Source organism: Callospermophilus lateralis, chromosome 11, assembly GCF_048772815.1.
Source record: "Callospermophilus lateralis isolate mCalLat2 chromosome 11, mCalLat2.hap1, whole genome shotgun sequence".
Lineage (NCBI taxonomy): Eukaryota > Metazoa > Chordata > Mammalia > Rodentia > Sciuridae > Callospermophilus > Callospermophilus lateralis.
The window spans coordinates 44,305,122-44,326,457 of NC_135315.1; the positions used below are offsets into that span (position 1 = coordinate 44,305,122).

At 39.7% G+C, this 21,336-nt stretch overlaps 1 protein-coding gene across 1 annotated transcript in view; it reads left to right on the top strand.

Moving 5' to 3' along the window:
* The window catches only part of Vps53 (VPS53 subunit of GARP complex), a 151,799-nt gene that overhangs the window by 107,421 nt on the left and 23,042 nt on the right, over positions 1 to 21,336 (top strand). The window contains exons 18-19 of the mRNA XM_076869888.1: positions 11,874 to 12,022; positions 17,019 to 17,088. Coding sequence (XP_076726003.1) covers positions 11,874 to 12,022; positions 17,019 to 17,088 — 219 coding nt within the window. The remainder of the gene's footprint in view (positions 1 to 11,873; positions 12,023 to 17,018; positions 17,089 to 21,336) is intronic.

Consider the following 21,336-nt stretch of genomic DNA (forward strand, 5'->3'; position numbering starts at 1 on the left):
CATCCATTTCTCCCCTAGACCCACACTGGCAAGTATTAACAGAGACCATACCTCCAGAACCTTTTGTTTATATTATAGAAAACCTCAGACTTGGGAACACAGCAGCTGCAAGGTCATTACCTTTTGTCTGATCTTCTGGAGTTGTAGCAAAATGAAATCCATGTGATGAAAATAAACACACCAAGTGGTCACAAATTGATTCAAAATACACACTCCATTATTTGTGCCTGCATCCTATTTCGTGTAGTTTCCTCTAGGATTTTTAAACACTTTTGTGACCATGATTATTTCTGTCTCTGATTTTATTATTCCTCTTTCAGGTTGAACAGTTCAGCTTAGACTGTACCTAGCACAGTGCTGGGAGTTGCAAGGAAGTCAGGAAAGGCATAGACATTATTTCAAGGTGTATAGGTTCTGGTACGCAAGGAGTAATGCTTGTATTGAGAGTAATGTCCAAAAAACTGCAGTACAAGGCCTGGTGGAATCAGTACTGTAAGAAAAGTACAGAATTTCAAAAAGGGGAGAGTTTATACCCAGGTGGGTGAGCAAGAAAAGCCTTTGCAAGCAAATGGCATTGGAATAAAAGAGGGCAAGGATTTGAATGAATTTGGTTAGGCAGGCGTTCCAATAGGGTGGCCATGTGAGTAATGCTTTGTGAAGTCTGGAAACTCAGTTTTATTAAAATTGCCAGTCTCATAAAACATCTTAGTAATTCCACAGAGTACTGTGTTCCTGGACCAGCATGATCAAGGTTGGAAGCAATATGCCCTCTAGGTGTGTGTACTCCGCTGGGGAGCAAACTCACAATGATGTAAATAGATGTGTTTTATAAGTAGTGAGAAAATGAGAGTGGGGTTTCAAAATGGAGTAGTCGCTAGATGATTCTGAGTTGATGAAAGAAGGCTTTCTTGACAAGGTGGAATGAGTCCGGCAATGCAGTTAGGTCTTTGTCCTGAGAGGAGACCAAGGTATCCCATGGTCTCCTCCTTCACTGGCATATAGGGCTTTTATTATTTGTTCGTCTCTACCTAGTTAGCTTTGTTTTTGCCCCTCCTGTCTGTGTTCCCTGTGCTCCAGTCTTGGAGTCATTCTCCCTTTACTGAAGGTGCATTGCTTTATTGTGGCATCCATCTTTTTTCTCATTTCATTCTTTCTGCCTAAAATTCTCTTCCCACTGTTATCTATCCAACAAGCATACTCTTTATGATGCAGTTTTAATATCTTTCCCCTTGTTAAATTGAGATATAATTCACATAACACAGGACTCACTCCCTTTCAAGTATAAAATTTTAGTACATTTACAAAGTCAAGCAGCCTCTACCACTAATTCCAGAACATCTTCATCTCTCCAAGATGAAACCTTATACTCAATAGCAGTCACTCCCCACTCCCCTGACAACCATTAATCAACTTTGTCTCTATAGATTTGCCTATCTGAACATTTTTATGCAAATAAGATCATACAATATGCAGCTTTTTGTGCTTGGCTTATTTCACTTTCCATAGTGTGGTATGTGACATATCATGCATCAGTACTGCATTCCTTTTTTTTTTTTAAATGCTGGTGATTAAACCCAGGGCCTTGCACATGGTAAGCACACACTGTACCACTGTGCTACCCGCAGTCCCTACTTCATTCCTTATTATGACTAAATAATATTCTACCATGTGAATATGCCACATTTTATTTGTTCATCAGTTGATGGACATTGGAATTATTTTCACTTTTTTAATGTTTACAAGTAATGATATCAACTTTGGATGAACATGTTTTCAGTTTTCTTAAGTGTATGCCTAGGTGTGGAACTGCTGAGTCATGCGATAACTTTATATTTAACATTTTGAGGAACTGTCAAATTGTTTTCCAAAGTGACTGGGCTATCCACCAGTAAAGTATGGGGATTCTGATTTTTCCACATCTTTGGCAACATTTATTTCCCCTTTTTTCTTTTTTTAATTTTGGCCATTCTTTGTGAGTGTGATAGATACCTCATTTTGTTTTCAGTTGGCGGTTCCCTGGTAACTAAAACATCTTTACATGTGCTTATTGGCAATTTGCATATCCTCTTTCAATTAAATCTTTTTCTCATTGTAAAACTGAGTTTTACTTCTATTGTTGAGTTGTAAAATTTCTTTTTATAGTCTGGCTATTGGATCCTTTAGCAGATATCTGATTTGTAAATATTTCCTCCTATTCTGTGTGTTGTCTTTGTTGTTAATGTCCTTTAATGTTGCTGAATACTTTATTTATTAATTTTTTTGAGGTGTTGGGAATTCAACCCAGGGCCTTGTGCATGCTAGGCAAGTGCTCTACCACTGTCCTATAGCATCACCCCTTTTATTTATTTATTTTTTTTAATTTTGAGACAGTGTTTCAATTGACTGGTCTCAAACTTGTGATCATCCTGCCTTAGCTTCCTGAGTAGCTTGTGTTGCCAGTGTGCACCACCTGGTGTTTGTGTGTGTTTGGAGGTGGGGGACTTAAACACCATTACCTAATCCAAAATCACAAATATTTACCTGGTGTTTTCTTCTAAGAATTTTATAGTCTTAGCTCTTACATTTAGGTTTTCAATCTGTTTTGAGTTAATTTTTGTATATGGTGTGAGGTAAGGGTTCGACTTTTTTGTTTTACATGTGGATATCCAGCTTTCTCAGTACCATTTGCTCAAAAGATTATACTTCCCCCATTGGATGGACTTGACACCCTAAATCAGTTAAAAGTTAGCTAACCATAGTTGTAGGGGTTTCTCTCTGGACTCTCAGTTCTATTCATTTATTGATATGTTTGTGCTTATGCCAGTACCGCACTGTTTTGATTATTATTGCCTTGTAGTAATCTTTGAAATCAGGAATGATAAATCCTCCAACTTTGTTCTTTTTCAATATTGTTTTGGTAACTCTGGGTCTCTTGCAATGTCACCATTTCTTGTCACACCAAAGTCATTCTTGTTTCACTCTGAAGATGTCACAACCCTTACACTATCTCTCTGTTATACAATTATTTTCATATCTCTGTCTTTGCTATTAAACTTTGAATAACTTGAGGATTGTGTTTTATTCCTTTTGGATATCGATGGCATAGCACAGTATTTGCTTTATAGCAACACTCTCTGAATGACTTCTTCCTGAAGATAGGAAGAAGAAGGAACTAAGGACCATGGACACCCATTTGACAAAAATAGTGACAAAGTGAAACAGGTAACTACTAAGCAGATGGAGATGGATAGAGCCAGTAAAATGAACATCTGTAGGTATGGCTTTGTCATAAACTCCTTGAAATCTTTAGGCACATATCAAGTGAAGGTGATGTGATATTCCTCAGTATACTTAAGTAGCATCTTCAGCAAGTGGCTTCCTAGAGCTGATTGTAGAAAGGTCAGAATTAGGAATGCTAATTAACTCCTATAGGTGAGGGCTGGAGCCCTGCTGCTAGACAAAGAGAGAAAATTTCAGGGTGGGCAAGTTTGGCTGAAACCATATGGAGGAGGAACCTTAAACTGTCCAAGATCAAGTGGAGGAATCAAGATACGGTAATAGTTTGATGGTCCCTCTGAAACTAACTTTGAGGTCACAGTAGTCACTGATAAGTTATGAAAATCACCTTTCAGACAACTTGTTTTCCCCATATTATTTCCTTAGATGAGCTTTATGAGATGATAAGTTGCTATTTGTTGAGCACTTACCAGGAAGCAGATACCCAAGTGCCTATGTTATTTAATTCTATTGATAAACTTAGAAGGTAGCTGTGTTACTTCTCCCTTTCATAGAGTGCACTGAAACACAGAGAAGTTAAGTCATTTATCCAAGATTTCTTACCTAGCAAATCCAGGATTCAATCTCATGTCTGCCATTCAGACTCCTGTCTGTCCCATGCCTCACATACAGAGAGAGAACAAGTCCTTCTGGCAAATGTGGCAACCTTCACAAAATCAGCTTTCATAACTTGCCTAAAGTAGAAGAGTGGTAAGACAGCCTGGGCCTAGTGCTGCTAGCTTCACATGAGAATTCATGCATCGTTGATTTTGAGCTCTCTAGGTGTTCACAGTGATCGTGTTAGGTATCAGTCTTTAGCTTTTCTTGATATCCCATGGATATGTATTTTTCTTGTATACATGACTTTCCTATGGGGGAGAAAATGTGTTGAGTAACCAATGCAAGTATTCCTGCCAGCTTTGTGTATTGCCTCTGAAAATTAATGGACTGTCCTTCTGATACATTTGTCTGTTTCTTTCTTCTTTCTCTCTGTCTCTTTCTCATATTATGCCAAATCATATAGATTATAGTAGTGAAGCCAGAAATAAAGCCAAGTGTCCTGATTCTTGAGAAAGTGATTGTTTGGAGTGTTGTGGTAGAAATATAAAGAGTTTGGTTCCTTAGACATAAATTCTGCAAATTCTTAGGAGTTAATATATCCAGATATAGCCTTAAAAAGTAGGATTTTTTTTTTTTTTTAATCTATGACCTCCTTAAAAGGGACCATTGTTCCCATGGTCCTCTCCTTACTGTGTGCTTTTTACGATGGCTTCTTACTAGGTTGAAAGAATCTAAATATCTGTCCAAAATCAAACCCACTTAGCTTTTTCTCATTAATTGTAATTTTAGAAAACAACAATAACAACAGAAAGAAACAGAATAAATTAAATTTCCTTACAGTCTGGCATGTAATTTCTATTAGGTTTCAGGATTGTGAACATGTACTAATTTAGGAAGCTGTTACTATCCCCCATAGACATTTTGAAATAGCTAGAACAGTCTTCAAATCTGTTCTCATTTTCTGTCATTAAAATGCAGGTCTATTTCAGAAGGCCCACAGAACACCATGCATGGATAAGGAGTCTTTACATTCACTTTCCATGTAATCAGGATACATCTTTCTTATTTCATAAAAAATATTTTTACTATGATAAAAGCAAATCACCTTCATTCTAGAAAGCGCAGGTATTTTGAAAAAGAAGAATATTTAAACCTCCTGTAATTCCAGTTGACAGATATATTTTTCAGTCTTTTGTTTTATGCAGACACATTTAAAAATAAAAATAAGCTCATATGGTCTGGGGATGTGGCTCAAGCGGTAGCGCGCTCGCCTGGCATGCGTGTGGCCCAGGTTCAATCCTCAGCACCATATACAAACAAAGATGTTGTGTCTGCCGAAAACTGAAAAATAAATGTTAAAAATTCTCTCTTTAAAAAAAAAAAGTCATTGTTTTCATTGTTTTATACCTATTTTTCTCTGCTAATGGTTTTAATAGCTCTCTATATCATTTAATCCAGAGTTATATTTTCAGTGGTTGCATAGTATTCCACAGTACAAAATATTTACTGTGAAAATCATAACAATAGCTAACATTTATCATGGAATTAATATGTGTGAGGCACTGTATTAACAGCATTCTATGGATTATTTTTTAATAATTGATTATAAATATTATCATCATTGCAATTTTATAGATGAGAAAGCTAAGACTTAGAGAGATTAGGTAACTTGCTCATGTCACACACTTAGAAGTGTCACACACATAGTCAAGTCTGCATTTCTTCATCCCAAATACTGCTGTTTCCCTTAAAATGTGTTTGATCTGGGGCCACTAGCATGCATGAGGCACTGAGTTCCATCCCCTGAGGCCCATTGTGCAAAAAAATAAAAATAAAAACAAAAATGTATTTAATCTAGTTGCTCTTCATGGCTATTTATTTCCAGGTTTTCACATTTATAGTCTGATGGTGAGTAGTCTCGTGCATATGTAATTTTCTTTTCTGAATATTCATAACTGTTAACTTCAAATCCATTGCCCTAGAGGGAATTGCAGAGATCAAAGCTTATGTGATGAATGCTAAGATTTTTTGTAGATATTTTCAAATTGTTTTAAGAAAGATTGTATGAAATCACCTTCCCATTGGCCCAGCAGTAGATAGAAATATATACAGACAAAACACATATATATCTTCTTACACCCTTGGTTACTTGAATTTCTCTTTGGGATCATCTTAATTTTTCCCCCTGGGAGTTAGGGAACATGTATCCCTGAGCAAAGAGGGGAAACAAGTCATTCCTTCTTCCTCCTCTGCATGATCATCATCACCATTATTCTCATCTGTATCCTACACTATTGTTCCTCACCCTCATTCTGCATGCAGATTTTGCTTGTCCCAGTTCCCCCAGCTAATGTCAGGTTCATGTAGGGTGGTAGCTGTTCTTTTGAAGAGTAACAACATAAAATTGAAAGAACATGGACTTTGGGGTTTGACAAACCAGTATCCTGACCTCAGTCTTACTAACTTGCCTCATTAGACAAGTCCCCGATGTCTGCCATTCTGTTTTACCATCTGTACAGCAGGAGTAAAAATACCCCCTTCACTGCATCATTATAAGTAGTAAGTTCATGTGAAAGTGTCAGCCTCTGTGTCTGGTACATAGTAGGTGGTCATAAATATTCCTTCTCTTCTTTGTTTCCCACACAGTGCTTGGTCCAGTACTGTGTATGCAGAAGGTACCTGTAACTATCATAAATGTTTACTGTCAGAGTAAAAGTAGTCCAAGCAAGAGTTAAAGAGAGAGCGTGTGCACGTGTGCTTGAGTAAAGTCCCTGGCTTGGGACCCACAGCTCACTCAGCAGCCTAAACCACAGCACTAGACCCCAGTTGCCTGAAATGTTCCCAAGTCCAAATGTCTTGAGACTGTGCTCTGTATGTCTCTAATTCAGTGATCAAAATTAATAGGTGGGAATTTAAATTTTCATTTGAAGGAAATTCATTTCTCAGGAAATCTCTTTCCAAGCTTTATATAGCAATAGAAAAAAAAACAAGATCCATAGTAAGCTAGTTGTGTTGTCTGATCCATGGATTAATCAGAGTTCTCTGCTACAGTGGGCTCTCTGGGGAATAGTGATTATCTCCCAGGCTTCCCTGGGAAGTGTCAGCATGGACCACACACTAAAGGCAGCAGAAGTAGATCCCTGGAGATGCTCTGGGCTCCACTTCTCTCCCTGTGGTTAAATGTGGGGTCACTGATACTATCTTGGTTTCCTTGCATCTTTGGTACTACTTTTTTATAAACTGTTTCTGATTGTTTTTATAGTACCAGTTGAACACAAAGTGGTATTCAACCCCATTCCTTCCCACCACCACCCTCTAAACAAAAAGCACAAATGGAAAATTTTTAAATTGTACAGGGGTAACTTTTAAATGTCCGAAATCTTAATTATTCTTGTAGCTTTTCATGATGTTTGTTCTCCAACGCAAGCTGCAAAATAAATAAATAAAATTTAAAATCATGAATCCACTTGGCTTTTGCTAATAGATCTTTTGGATGAGATCTTTGCTTGATGTCTGTATATTTCTTTACCTTCTCCTTGAGAAACAGAGCTTACCCTGAACTAAGTCCCAGTTAAATGCTTTTGTTTGTTGTTTGTTTAGTTAGTTAAATAGTTTTTGACAATTGTCTAGCAAGAATGCTAACATAGTGCTTGGGCTTTAGACAGACCTGGTTGTCTCAACTCTTTTACTAGCTACATGACTTTGATGAAGTTACTTAATCTCTTTGAGTTTTTTTTTTTTTTCATTTCCTCATCTATGAGATTATTGTGAGAACTGAGTGAGACCATGTGTGAATGGTAAGTGAACTGATGTATATACAGTGCCTGGCAAAGACATATACATGGTGGTAGATCATAACATGGGTTTCTTTGTTGATTTGAGTTAGAACTCAACCCTTAAGTCATCTGGGATGACTGAGGGCAAATATCAACCTTTGAAGTAATGGCTGGACAGAATCACTACTAACTGTATTTTGCACATTTCTAAAAATAAAGGTAATATCAACTTTCATTGTTTGTTAGCACATTAAATCGTTTTCTTATTTCACTAACCTAGCTTAAATTTAAAATCACGAGGGGCTGGAGTTGTGGCTCAGTGGTAGAGCACTTGCCTGGCACGTATCAGGCACTGGGTTCAATCATTAGCACCATATAAAAATAAATAAATAAAACTTAAAATCATGAATCCACTTGACTTTTGCTAATACTTTTTTTAAAAAATATATTTATTTTTTAGTTGTAGTTGGACATAATACCTTCATTTTATTTATTCATTTTTATGTGGTGCTGAGGATCAAACTCAGGGCTGCACATGTGCAAGGTGAGTGCTGTACCGCTGAGCCACAATCCGAGCCCCTAATACTTTTTTTAACTTGACCAATGGAGCCAGATATCTTCACATATATTCCAAATGTGGCCATTTGTCTTCATCAGTGGTTATCAAGAGGAATTAAATGGGGCACAGGCAAACTAACCAGTGGGAACATGAAGAAATCCCACATCCCATGCTTTGTCCTGCCTCAGAGCTGCTTTGTAGCCAACAACAGAGTATGTCTCCACCTCCTTTTATGGTCTTCTTCTATGAGTGGAAAACTGTAATGTTTAGATAATTATTTATAAGCTATTTTGAGATAAAAATATGCAGTGGTGCCAACATGGAATGCAGTAGTCATTTCTGTGGAAGAGCTTCATGTTGACTGGGGACATCAAGCCCTGTTCAGTTCTGTATTTACCCAGTGCATTCTACTCCAAGTCTTGCTGCAAAGCTTGGGAAAAGAACATGAAGTATAGACTTAATAGCACCTGTCCTGGCCTCACCCTATGAGCTCATTGACAGTCACCTAGGATGCTCATTGTTTAGAAGGGTCAAATCTTTAATATCAAAAGGAAAAAGAGGGGCTGGGGATGTGGCTCAGGCGGTAGCACGCTCGCCTGGCATGCGAGCGGCCCGGGTTCAATCCTCAGCACCACATTCAAACAAAGATTGTGTCCGCCGAAAACTAAAAAATAGATATTTAAAAAAAAAAAAGGAAACAGAACCTCTCAAGTTAAAAGATAATGAGGAAAACATAACTAGAGCAGTCAAATATAAGGGCAGTTCATATTAGAGCTTTCTACTGCTTTTCCATTGTTTATTTCTGTTTTTCCCCCAGTAAAAATTCTTCCTTTTCCTGTAGGGTATGGTGGCAGACACTTGTATTCCCAGCTACTTAGGAGGCTGAGACAGGAAAATCACTTGTTCCCAGAAGTCCAAGGTTAGCCTAGGTAACATAACAAGACCTGACTTAAAAGAAAACAAAAAGAAAGAATTTCCTTTTCCTGTCTGGAGCTGGCTGTGAAGCCTTGCATAGGCTCTTGGTGTCTCTGGGCTTTTTTTTTTTTTTTTCCTTGCCCCACTTCCACAAAGGTTTTGGGGATTGAACCCAGGGCCTCACCAGTAAGCTACACCCCAGCCCCGGGTCTTGTTTTCTCTTCTGTGAAATGAAGATGGAGCTCCTTTCCTTCTTTTCTATGGTTCTGTGCTTACACATATCCAAAGGTCTTAGAATCTCAGTAACTGCTGACCTGAAGAAACATTAGGACGGAACAGAGTCCTTTGAGCTTCCCAGGGCTGGGGAATCATCCACATACAATAGGATTCTTTTAAACAAGTTCTCTCGGTATTGAATTTTTCCTTTCCCCAAGAGCTCTATAAAAATAGTGTTTTCTTGCCAGAGACATCAAGGCTCAGAACTACTGGCCTCCTCCTGTGAACAGTCTATGGTTTGTTTTTGGCTTGGGATCTTTTTAACAGACAGTCCAGCTCCACTGAGAGGCTGACTCAGCAGGACTTCTCCAGCACGTTCCTGCTCTTGTCAGGATCCCAGTGCCCGGTCCCTGCCAGCTGGGGCAGGCTGGGAACCAATGATACCCTATCCCCCCCACCCCACCCCCGCCACCCTGTGTGTCCCAAGGGGAAAAAGACCCTGCAGTGGTGCTTCTGTTTTCCAGACATGTCTCCTAATTCTCCTTAGGGTGTCAGAACTTGAGCTCATTTTTGTTCATGGCCAAAGACTATCTCTCTCATGATACTCATCTCCCCAAAACCTGTCAGCCACACAGTCCCCGAGGCTCTTTCCTTCCTTGTTCTGCATATCACTGACTTATCCTCTGATCTGCCTTTAGTGTTTGCCAGAGATCCTCTTTCCCTTTATTGAAATCCCATCATAATCCCAAAGGCTTTAGGAATGTAAGATTCTATATGCACACCTTTAAAATGTTTTTATTGTGGAAAATTTCAGATGTATTCAAAAGTAAAGAAAACAATATAGTGAACCCTGTGTACCTGTCACCCAGCTTCACTAATCATGTTTCATCTGCACCTGCAGCCCCCTCCCTTGGCCCCAGATTGCTTTGTGTGTTTTATTTTTATTTAGTTTTTAGGACATGGATATCTTTGAGGGCCATTGTTCAGCTGGCCATGGCATGTGGTGGAGGAGCCAGAGAACAGAGTCCTCAATCAAGTGGTTTTTATCTTTGTGATCTAGGACCATGTTAGTTCAACAACAACCAGAACTGAGTTTGAGTCCCCTAGGCAGTCTTTTGAATGGGCTGCACCCAAGGGTCAGGTGGGTGGGGCAGCCATTGGAGGAAGAAAAAGAAGCATTATGTCAAGAAATGTCAGGCAAAATTCCTAAATTTTATCACGGCATGGTGACATATGCCTGTAATCCAGCAACCTGGGAGACTGAAGCAGGAGAATCATAAATTCAATCATAAATTAAAATCATAAATTTTACTAATTTGGCAACTTAGTAAGACCCTCTCTCAAAATAAAAAAGAAAAAGGGCTGAGGATGTAACTCAGTGGCAAAGTGTCACTGGTTTAAATCCGTACCACCCCAGCCCTCCCCCACACACAGTAAAAAAATTCCTAAATATTTAAAAGAAGCTTATACCATATACCATCCCTTTCTTCCTATTATCTAAGATATGGATAAGAGGAAATTAACTTTTTTGGAAGGCCGTCACATTCAGTTAATAGACTTGTCTCACCCTGAGGAGGTGAGGGAGGTTGAGCTGATTTTGGAGGAGACTCCTCCAGTGCTTGACAATCGGATGACACAATGATAGTAAATGTGGAATGTTCGCTGAATACCTTGACTGTTGAACCATTGTTAGGTGGCCTTTGCAACAAAAGACACACTGATGTTAGTCTGCAGATTGGACTGGAATAGGGACACAATAACCTGAAGAAATATAGTCAGAGGTGAGGCACTGTAATAGTCAGCTTTTCATTGCTGTATCAGAATACCTGAGAAAATCAACTTAAAGGAGGGAAGATTTATTTTGGCTCCTGGTTTCAGTTCATGATTGACCAGCTCCATTGTTTCTGGGCCTGTGTGAGGCACAACATCATGGTACAAGCAGCTGGTAGAGCAAAGCTGCTCACCTCATTGTGGCCAGGAAGCAAAGAGAGAGCAACCCCAGGTTATTTTGAAGTAAATATCACATGTTGTAGCAACTTTAGTGTTCTTTTTAAAGAATCCCAAACTCCTCCCAATTTACTCATGGGAAAGGTATAAGTTAATCCTCTTTCAGATTTGACTGCATTAGCACTGCCACCTATGATACCTCATGCCACATCTACTTGGAAGTAGATGTCTCTCCCCTTTTTTCCCACAGTCCTGATTGGTGGAACAGTTGACAGAGAACAGGTTACTGTGTCCCTGTTCCAGTCCAATCGGCTCTCCTAATGAGGTTCCTCTTACAAGATAGCAATTTAGATGGGAAAGGAAGGCTATTTGAAGCATGCTTGGGACCACTAGAAGAAAAGTGCCTGAGTCCCATTTCCCTGTCAAGGATAAGGTGGACCTGCTTGTCTTTACTCATGATTAGTCTTTGTTATAGACTGAGAAAAAAATTCCCCAAGACAAAGGGGGCCAATTCCTGTAATAATAATGACCAAATTTCCACTCTATGTCTTCCTTTTCCTATTAACAGGTAACACTCTTTTTTTTTTTTTTTTTTTCCCTCTCTGAAGGGTCTAAAGCCTGGTCTTGTCCTGTCTCTATTTCAGATGCAGTGGCAGAATGTGGAACATGTTGGTGACCAGAGCCCCTATGTCACTTCTGTCATTCTTCACATTAAGCAGAATGTCCCCATCATCCGTGACAACCTGGCTTCCACACGGAAATACTTCACTCAATTCTGCATCAAATTTGCAAAGTAAGTCCTGGAGCAGTCTCATCACTGAGTTGTTCTTATTGTTTTGCTTTGTTTTTTTTTATTTTTTAAATAAAATTTTAAAAATTTTAAATAGACTTTACATTTCAGAGCAGTTTTAGGTTCATAGCACAATTGAGCAGATTTCCCATGTACCCCTTGGCCCACACGCATACTGTCCTCCAGTATCAACATCCCCTCAGAGGGATACATTTGCTGGGGTTGATGAACCTACACTGATGCATTATCACCCAAAATATATGGTTTCCTTGGGTTCATTCTTGGTGTTTGTACTGTCTATGGGTCTGGACAGATATCTGATGACATGTACCCACTGCTCAATGGGGTTCTTTTAGTGCCATACAAACCACCCAACATGCTCACAATCCTGGTGTCCCTACCATCCAACTGTGATTCATTCTGGTACCTGCAGGCAAATTGATATTAATCTGTACCCACAGGGATCATAATAATAAAACCAAGTCTGCTACTTAAGTTTATATATACAGTAGCAGTAATACAATCATCAGCCACATCAAGGCAAGCAAAAATGAGTTGGGAGACCCTGTTATTTTGAACTTTGTGAACATAACCACCCCTTGCCCAAGTTGAGATAATTAAACTTAGTCTCAGTGATCACATGTGCTTTTTGTCTCTCTCATATAAACTTTTTTAAGGGTAGGAACTACCAGTCCAGTTCCGTTTCTTTTGAGCCTTCTCTTTCTTCTCCCCCATAGTATTTATTACTGTAGCTACTAAAACTTATCCACTTTTGGATGTCCTTGTGTCCAAGGAAGGTACTAAAAATTGAGAAGAGCAAGTCAGGGAACTCCATAGCCAAGGTAGATGGAATGAACAGTAAGCTACATGTGTTCCTGTCATATCCCTGTGTGTGGCCATTTCTGGCTTGAGTTTTGAAGCAAGAAAATAGTTTGGTCCTTTGCCAATCAGCATCTGGCTGTAGCACTGTCTCCTGTGAGACCAGGCAGTGCACAGGGCCAGTGTCTCCTCTGACCAAATATCAAACAAACATTCTGGCAAACTTCTCAGGGAAGGGCTTCAGAAAGGTCAGCCCTGTCCAAGCTACTGTATTTGAATTGTTCTCATCTAGGTCCCAACTGGTGGTTCAGGACTCCAAGTTTATGTCTTCCCCAGATCTCTCCCAGTGTGTATTCAATTAAGGCTTTCCCTCTCTGACACAAATAAATCCCTAAGGAGCAACAATAAAGGAGTGGCTTATAGAGTTAACTTTAATTTCTACCTTGTCAAGAAAGGATCGAGTGGACTCTCCAGGGAAGCATTAATGTTTGCAGTATGGCAGGTGGACTAGGAGTTGACGTTCCCTTCACTCTCTGGATACTCATTAATGTGCATTAAAAGTATTGCTGATTTATCACATTGTGACACTCCCCATAAGTACTGGTAGAAGTTTCTCTGTAAAAATTTACTGCAACTAGAAATCTCCTTCATGGTCACCCAGAGGTCTGATTGAGCTTACATTAGATGAATAAGGAGTCAGTTGCTTAGCTAGCCCAAGCAGAGGCCTCACATTCTCTCAAAGCCCTCAGAGCCCTTTAGTGTTATTACTAAACTCATATTGAGTGAACTGGGAATCGGATGCCCATCTCACACATCTGGAAAAGCTCAGCCTGTGATCCAGGCTATATTTCTGTTTTAATCCATGGTACCTTCCATTCTGGTAAACCTTAACCTTACTGTAGAAACCTCAGTTTTAGGATTGTGAAGGGACCTTTCCCCAGCCAAAGGCAATAGCCACCATCATCTATATGGCATGGAGAAACAGTTAAACTTGGAGTCCTGAACCACCAGTTGGGACCTAGATGAGAACAATACAAATACAATTACCCATCACATTGCTGGAACCTCTTCCCCAAAGACATGTGTTAAGTCCCTATTTCCCCAGTCCAAGCCCTGTAGACTAGTGCATAGAGCCAGTTCAAGGACACAGCCACAACTTACTCTACTGGGAAGTAACAAGTTATACACTGTGTATACGGTTGTGATTAGTCATGAATTCAACCTCATGTTGCTTGTTTGACTCTGGTTTACAGCACTTCCAATTCCTTCTAAATAGTTCCTGTTCATACCCATCCTGACCTGTTAGGCCTTTCCCCAGGTCCGACCCCTGGACTTCAGATTTCTTTCCCCTAACTCCCTTTGCTACCCACCAACGCAAAACCATCAATGGATCCTTTGTCTCCATTTGGTATCTATAGGGACAGTCTTTCCTGTTTAGACATCATAGTCACTCCCTAGTTGAAACCACAGTTTGAATCACAGGTGACTTTTCTCCTCCTAAGCTGATTCTCCTCTATTCAGTATTGGAGATAAAAAGACAAATCTCTTTTTAAAAATTTTTTACTTGTTCTTTTTAGTTAAACATGACAATAGAATGTATTTTGACGTATTATACATACAGGAGTATAACTTCCCATTCTTGTGAAGACAAATCTTTTAATAGTGGCTGGGTACAGTTTTGATCAGTCATGAATTCAACCTCACATTAACTTGTTTGACTCTAGTTTATAAGACTTCCAGTCCCTCCCAGATACTCCCCAGTAAACTTCCTGGCAAAGTGCTGGTACCTAGCTGACATTCAAAAAGTGGTCGCTGCTGGGCTGGGATTGTGGCTCAGCGGTAGAGCGCTTGCCTAGTGCAGCCAGGACCCGGGTTCGATCCTCAGCACCACATAAAAATAAAAGCCTTGAGTTGTGTCCATCTACACCTAAAAAAAAAAAAAGTCACTGTTACCGTTATTAAAACATTTATTATTTATTCAATGTGCATTTACTTGAGCATTTCCTTTGTCCTAGATACTGGGTTAAGTGATCTGACTTAACAGACACTACCCCTGTCTCCACTTGCCTTAACAGACAAGGGAATAGACATATAAACAAATAAGTGTAATAAAGTAGGTAAGATATTAGAGGCCTGAGGACTCTTGAGAATATGGTGGAGGTGACTGAGAAAAGGCTCCATAGAAGAGACATCCTTGAGCAAGGTCAAAGGGTCGTGTGAGTGCTGACCCCAAGGCTCACAAAGAGCATTCCAGGCAGAGGGGATAGTGTAAGCAAAGGCACAAAGGTATTAGCGGCCCACAGAATTGTAGGATCTGCAAATGGCTCAACCAGGTTGAAGCATGAGGTGCCAGGGTTCAGCATGATGTGGCTGAGGACAGAAAATCCAGAATTGAGGTTGTGACCAGGCACTGTGGTAGTGCCTATAGTCCCAGCTACTCAAGGCATTGAGGCAAGAGGATTAATTAAGCCTAGGAATTGGCGTCTGGCCTAGGCAACATGGAAAGACCCTGTCTCAAAAAAAAAAAAAAAAAAAAACCTGAATCAAGGAATGTCTTGTTTGCAGCCATTGTAAGAGTTTTGGTAACAGGTGACTTAAAAAGATGAGGATGAAGGCAAGGAGACCAGGTGGGAAATAATTGGAAGAGCTCGGGACTCAGGAGGTTGAGGTGGGAAGGTGGCAAGTTTGAGGCCAGCCTCAGCAACTTAGTGAGACTCTGTCTCAAAATAAAATAATAATAATAATAATAATAATAATAATAATAATAATAATAATAAAGTCTGGGGACATAATTCAGAGGTAAAGTTCCCCTGGGTTCAATCCCCAGCACCAAAAAAAGAAAGAAAAAGCAGGAATGAAAGAAGGAAGGAAGGATGGAAGGAAGGGCTCCGTTGCGCAGATGACAGGACAGTTGGGGAGGAGATCAGCAGGGGTGAATCTGGGAGTTCATGGGAAGAATTGGTAACTGATTGGATGTTGGGGTTGAGGTGGGAAATAGTTTGGGGAACTCTCAGTTCCTGACTTGGCAACCAGGTGGAGTCGCCAACTCAATGCAGTCACTGAGCCTGGAGGCCAGTGTGAGGCTAGTCTGAAGGAGGTTAGTCATCGCATTAAGATGTCCAGGAAGTCATTACTGTTAGAGTGAGTACAGTGTAAGGAAAAGATGCAGAGAGACTGAAGACAAAGGAGGGCTCAGGCCTGGAAGCAGCTTTGGAAGAGTGAGGAGATAGGTATTAGCCAGCCTTTATCTTTACCTACAAATCCTGCTTTATTTCCAGCCTTCCTTTTGTGGTCCAGAGTCCTATGACACTTCCTGGTCACCTCACTTTGAATCTTGTCTTGATTATAGGCATGTATATTCTACTCTTAAATCTATTAGGTATACCTGGCCTGGGATTCTGGGAAAACTACATTGGTGGATATTTTTTTTTTTTTTTTTTTTTTGTGCGTGTGCATGTGCGTGTGTGTGTGTGTGTGTTTTGCTGGGGGTGGAACCCAGTTCCTTGCACATGCTGGCAAGCACTTTACCAGTGAGTTACATTCTAGCCCTCATATATGTTCCATTCTTAAATCTGTTAGGGTGTTTATACCTACTAGTTACAGAAGCCCTAATTCAAACTGGTTTAAATGGTAGGTGAGTTTTTTATTTCATTTAACTACAAGTCCTGAGGTAGAACAGATATGAGAGGTGGTTTATTCTGCTATCTTTGGATCTGGCATCATCTTCAGAATGGTGGTAGACTGGAAGCTATAGACATCACATCGAATGCAACAGTGCCCCCCCACCTTTCAATAAAGTCCTTCCCCCTCCCAGGACACATAGCAATCACCAAGAGAATGCCATGCTCTGACTGGCTGAGGCTAATTAGAATCCTCGGTAGAGCTTAGTAGTTTTCAGCATATACGTGGACCTGGATTTCATCCCCAGCACCACACACATACACACAGAAATCATCAATATAGTTTAAGATCAAGTTTTTCTAGACCCTAAATAAAACCAGGGTCTAGGTGAGAAATAAAAGGAAAGCAGGGGATGCTGATAGGTAGCAATAGTATCTACCTTGATTCTCAGTTTTCTTATGGAAGGGTAAAGCCTTTGAAGAAAGTTTCTGCATTTCTTTACTGGAGAGAGCATATGCCTAATTTATCACTTCTTTTTTTTTTTTTTTTTTTTCCACAGCTCCTTCATTCCCAAATTCATCACCCACCTCTTCAAGTGCAAGCCAATTAGCATGGTGGGAGCAGAACAGGTGAGGTGAACTTTATATTGGACTGTTGCCTTAGAGCTTTTGTCATGGATCCAGCACATATCTTAGGACAGACCTATTCTGGAGAAATAAAATGACTGAAAGTGTTTTGGAGTGTGAAAGGGTCATGGTTCTAGATTAAATAGTCAGAGAAGGTTTCTCCAAGGACTGATACTTGAGAAAACACTTCAAGCAGAGGGAGCAGCAAAGCCTCTGATTGGTTTGAACCCACAGTGACTGGACTAAGACCCTTATGAGAGAGAGGCTTATCTGTTTGATACTGAGCAACTCGGATCACCTCCCCTAAGAATCTTCATGATTAGCTTCCCCCTGCTTGCTTGAATTTTATACAAACTAAGGCTCCTCTTAGTTTGTCCCCTTGGCACTGATGGATTGGCTTATGTGCTACAGCACAGCTACCTCTTTTCAGCTCCTACCTAGTCAGACCATCTGAAATAGGCAATTTGAGTTCAATAAGCAGTTTAAGCTGCTTTTAAAAGAAAAACCAAAAAATCAGAAAGAGCTGGGGATGGGTTAGCGATATGGTTCAATCGTAGAGGCATATGAGTGGCCGTAGGCTCCTCCCCAGCACCACAAAGGGTGGTAAAGCATTCCTGGGTTTAATCTCCAACACTACAAAAAGAAATGAAAAGAAAAACAATAATATTCGTATTCAATCCCTACTTTGTTCTTGGGTTTTGTTTTGTTTTTTGGTACTGAAGATCAGACTCAGGTGCTTTACGCCTGAGCTACATCCCTAGCTCTTTTTATTTTTTATTTCAAAATGGGGTCTTGCTAAATTGCTGAGGCTGACCTCGAACTTGAGATCCTCCTGCTTCAGTCTCCTGAGTCGATTATGGGTGTGTTCCACTATGCCTGGCTTCTACCCCTAATTCTTTCAAAATACCACTTAAATGCAAAGTATGCATGTGCTAATCAAAAATGATTCACATATTCAATAAAACAAATCCTCTCTAGACATTTTATCTGTAAACTCTTAAGAAAACATGTAAGAAGATTGTATAATTCGAGATATTTTCGTAAACCCTGTCCTTCCACCAAATTCGTCAAGAGTGGAAGAGGATCCATCTCTCACAGCTCACTGTCCCAGTCATGCCTCTCAGTTAGAGGGCAGATTAACATGTGCCATTGGGCATTGTGTTCTCTCATGAGATTCAAAGCCAGGTGTAAGATCTGTGTATGACAAGATCTCTTGAATCAGATAAGTGCGGTTATAGCATCAGTCCAGGTTATAAAGTGGCAATATGGTATGAGCATTCATGTTGGTAGCGCTAGAATCACAAAGGTCAGAAGCTGAAACTTGTTTCTGCAACACAGCAACCATTAGTCCTTAGGCAGATGTTTAACCTGGCATCACTTCACTTTCCTCAACTATAAAATAGATGTAACCAGTGCCACCTGTTATGAGGATTCACCAAAACGATGCACATGGCGTGCTTGGGACCAGTTCTGGCACATGGTCAGGCCACACTAAATGCCAGCTCTTAGTGAGGTTAAGCTTCCTCAGACCAGGGACATGACCTTGTCTCTGTTTTTATTGCCCATCTTCCCTAATAACTCTTCCACATGCAGCCTATGTAGAAATATTCATTGCTGGGCTGGGGATGTGGCTCAAGTGGTAGTGCACTCGCCTGGCATGCGTGCGGCCCGGGTTCGATCCTCAGCACCACATACAAACAAAGATGTTGTGTCCGCCAAAAACTAAAAAATAAATATTAAAAAAAAAATTCTAAAAAAAAAAAAAGAAAAGAAAAAGAAATATTCATTGCTTGCCACAGGCACTGTCTGACCAACTTTAGCCAGAGTCAAAAGTGTTGTCTCAGAAAGCTTCCTGGGAGGTTGTGCAGATTCAGACACTGGCTGGGCCTGACTGCAGCAGTTCAGCACTCTGAAATTCTTGACCCCTACATGTCTTAAGCACAGAGCTCATTCTCTCTGTTGGAAGCAGCAAGCAGTGGGATGATGCCCTGACATGCTGTCTGCAGTTTCTTCTTTTATTTATTTATTTATTTATTTATTATTATTTATTACTTAAGCATTTATAAATTTTAAACATTTAAATTCACAGGGAAAATTATTTTTAGATCATATTAACTTTCTTTTTTTTTAATTGGTTGTTCAAAACATTACAAAGCTCTTGACATGTCATATTTCATACATTAGATTCAAGTGGGTTATGAACTCCCATTTTTACCCCAAATACAGATTGCAGAATCACATCAGTTACACATCCACATTTTTACATAATGCCATATTAGTAACTGTTGTATTCTGCTACCTTTCCTATCCTCTACTATCCCCTCTCCCCTCCCCTTCCATCTTCTCTCTCTACCCCATCTACTGTAATTCATTTCTCTCCTTGTTTTTTTTCCCATTCCCCTCACAACCTCTTATATGTAATTTTGTATAACAATGAGGGTCTCCTTCCATTTCCATGCAATTTCCCTTTTCTCTCCCTTTTCCTCCCACCTCATGTCTCTGTTTAATGTTAATCTTTTCCTCCTTCTCTTCCTCCCTACTCTGTTCTTAGTTGCTCTCATTATATCAAAGAAGACATTTGGTATTTGTTTTTTAGGGATTGGCTAGCTTCACTTAGCATAATCTGCTCTAATGCCATCCATTTCTCTGCAAATTCCATGATTTTGTCATTTTTTAGTGCTGAGTAATACTCCATTGTGTATAAATGCCACATTTTTTTTATCCATTCATCTATTGAAGGACATCTGGGTTGGTTCCACAGTCTAGCTATTGTGAATTGTGCTGCTATGAACATTGATGTGGCAGTATCCCTATAGTACGCTCTTTTAAGGTCTTCAGGGAATAGTCCGAGAAGGGCAATAGCTGGGTCAAATGATGGTTCCATTCCCAGCTTTCCCAGGAATCTCCATACTGCTTTCCAAATTGGCCGCACCAATTTGCAGTCCCACCAGCAATGTACAAGAGTACCCTTTTCCCCACATCCTCGCCAGCACTTGTTGTTGTTTGACTTCATAATGGCTGCCAATCTTACTGGAGTGAGATGGTATATTAGGGTGGTTTTGATTTGCATTTCTCTGACTGCTAGAGATGGTGAGCATTTTTTCATGTACTTGTTGATTGATTGTATGTCCTCCTCTGAAAAGTGTCTGTTCAGGTCCTTGGTCCATTTGTTGATTGGGTTATTTGTTATCTTATTGTTTAATTTTTTGAGTTCTTTGTATACTCTGGATATTAGGGCTCTATCTGAAGTGTGAGGAGTAAAAATTTGTTCTCATGATGTAGGCTTCCTATTTACCTCTCTTATTGTTTCTCTTGCTGAGAAAAAAACTTTTTAGTTTAAGGAAGTCCCATTTGTTTATTCTTGTTATTAACTCTTGGGCTATGGGTGTCCTATTAAGGAATTTGGAGCCCGACCCCACAATATGTAGATCGGAGCCAACTTTTTCTTCTATCAGACGCAGAGTCTCTGATTTGATATCAAGCTCCTTGATCCATTTTGAGTTAACTTTTGTGCATGGCAAGAGAAGGGGATTCAGTTTCATTTTGTTGCATATGGATTTCCAGTTTTCCCAGCACCATTTGTTGAAGATGCTATCCTTCCTCCATTGCATGCTTTTAGCCCCTTTATCAAATATAAGATAGTTGTAACTTTGTGGATTAGTCTCTGTGTCCTCTATTCTGTACCATTGGTCCACCCGCCTGTTTTGGTACCAGTACCATGCTGTTTTTGTTACTATTGCTCTGTAGTATAGTTTGAAATCTGGTATCGCTATGCCGCCTGATTCACACTTCCTGCTTAGAATTGCTTTTGCTATTCTGGGTCTTTTATTTTTCCATATGAATTTATGATTGCTTTATCTATTTCTACAAGAAATGCCATTGGGATTTTGATTGGCATTGCATTAAACCTATAGAGAACTTTTGGTAATATCACCATTTTGATGATGTTCGTTCTGCCTATCCATGAACAGGGTATATTTTTCCATCTTCTAATATCTTCTTCTATTTCTCTCTTTAGGGTTCTGTAGTTTTCATTGTATAAATCTTTCACCTCTTTTGTTAGGTTGATTTCCAAGTATTTTATTTATTTTTTTTTTTTTTGAGGATATTGTGAATGGGGTGTTTTTCCTCATTTCCGTTTCAGAAGTTTTGTCGCTGATATACAGAAATGCCTTTGATTTATGCGTGTTGATTTTATATCCTGCCACTTTGCTGAATTCATTTATTAGTTCTAGTAGTTTCTTTGTAGAC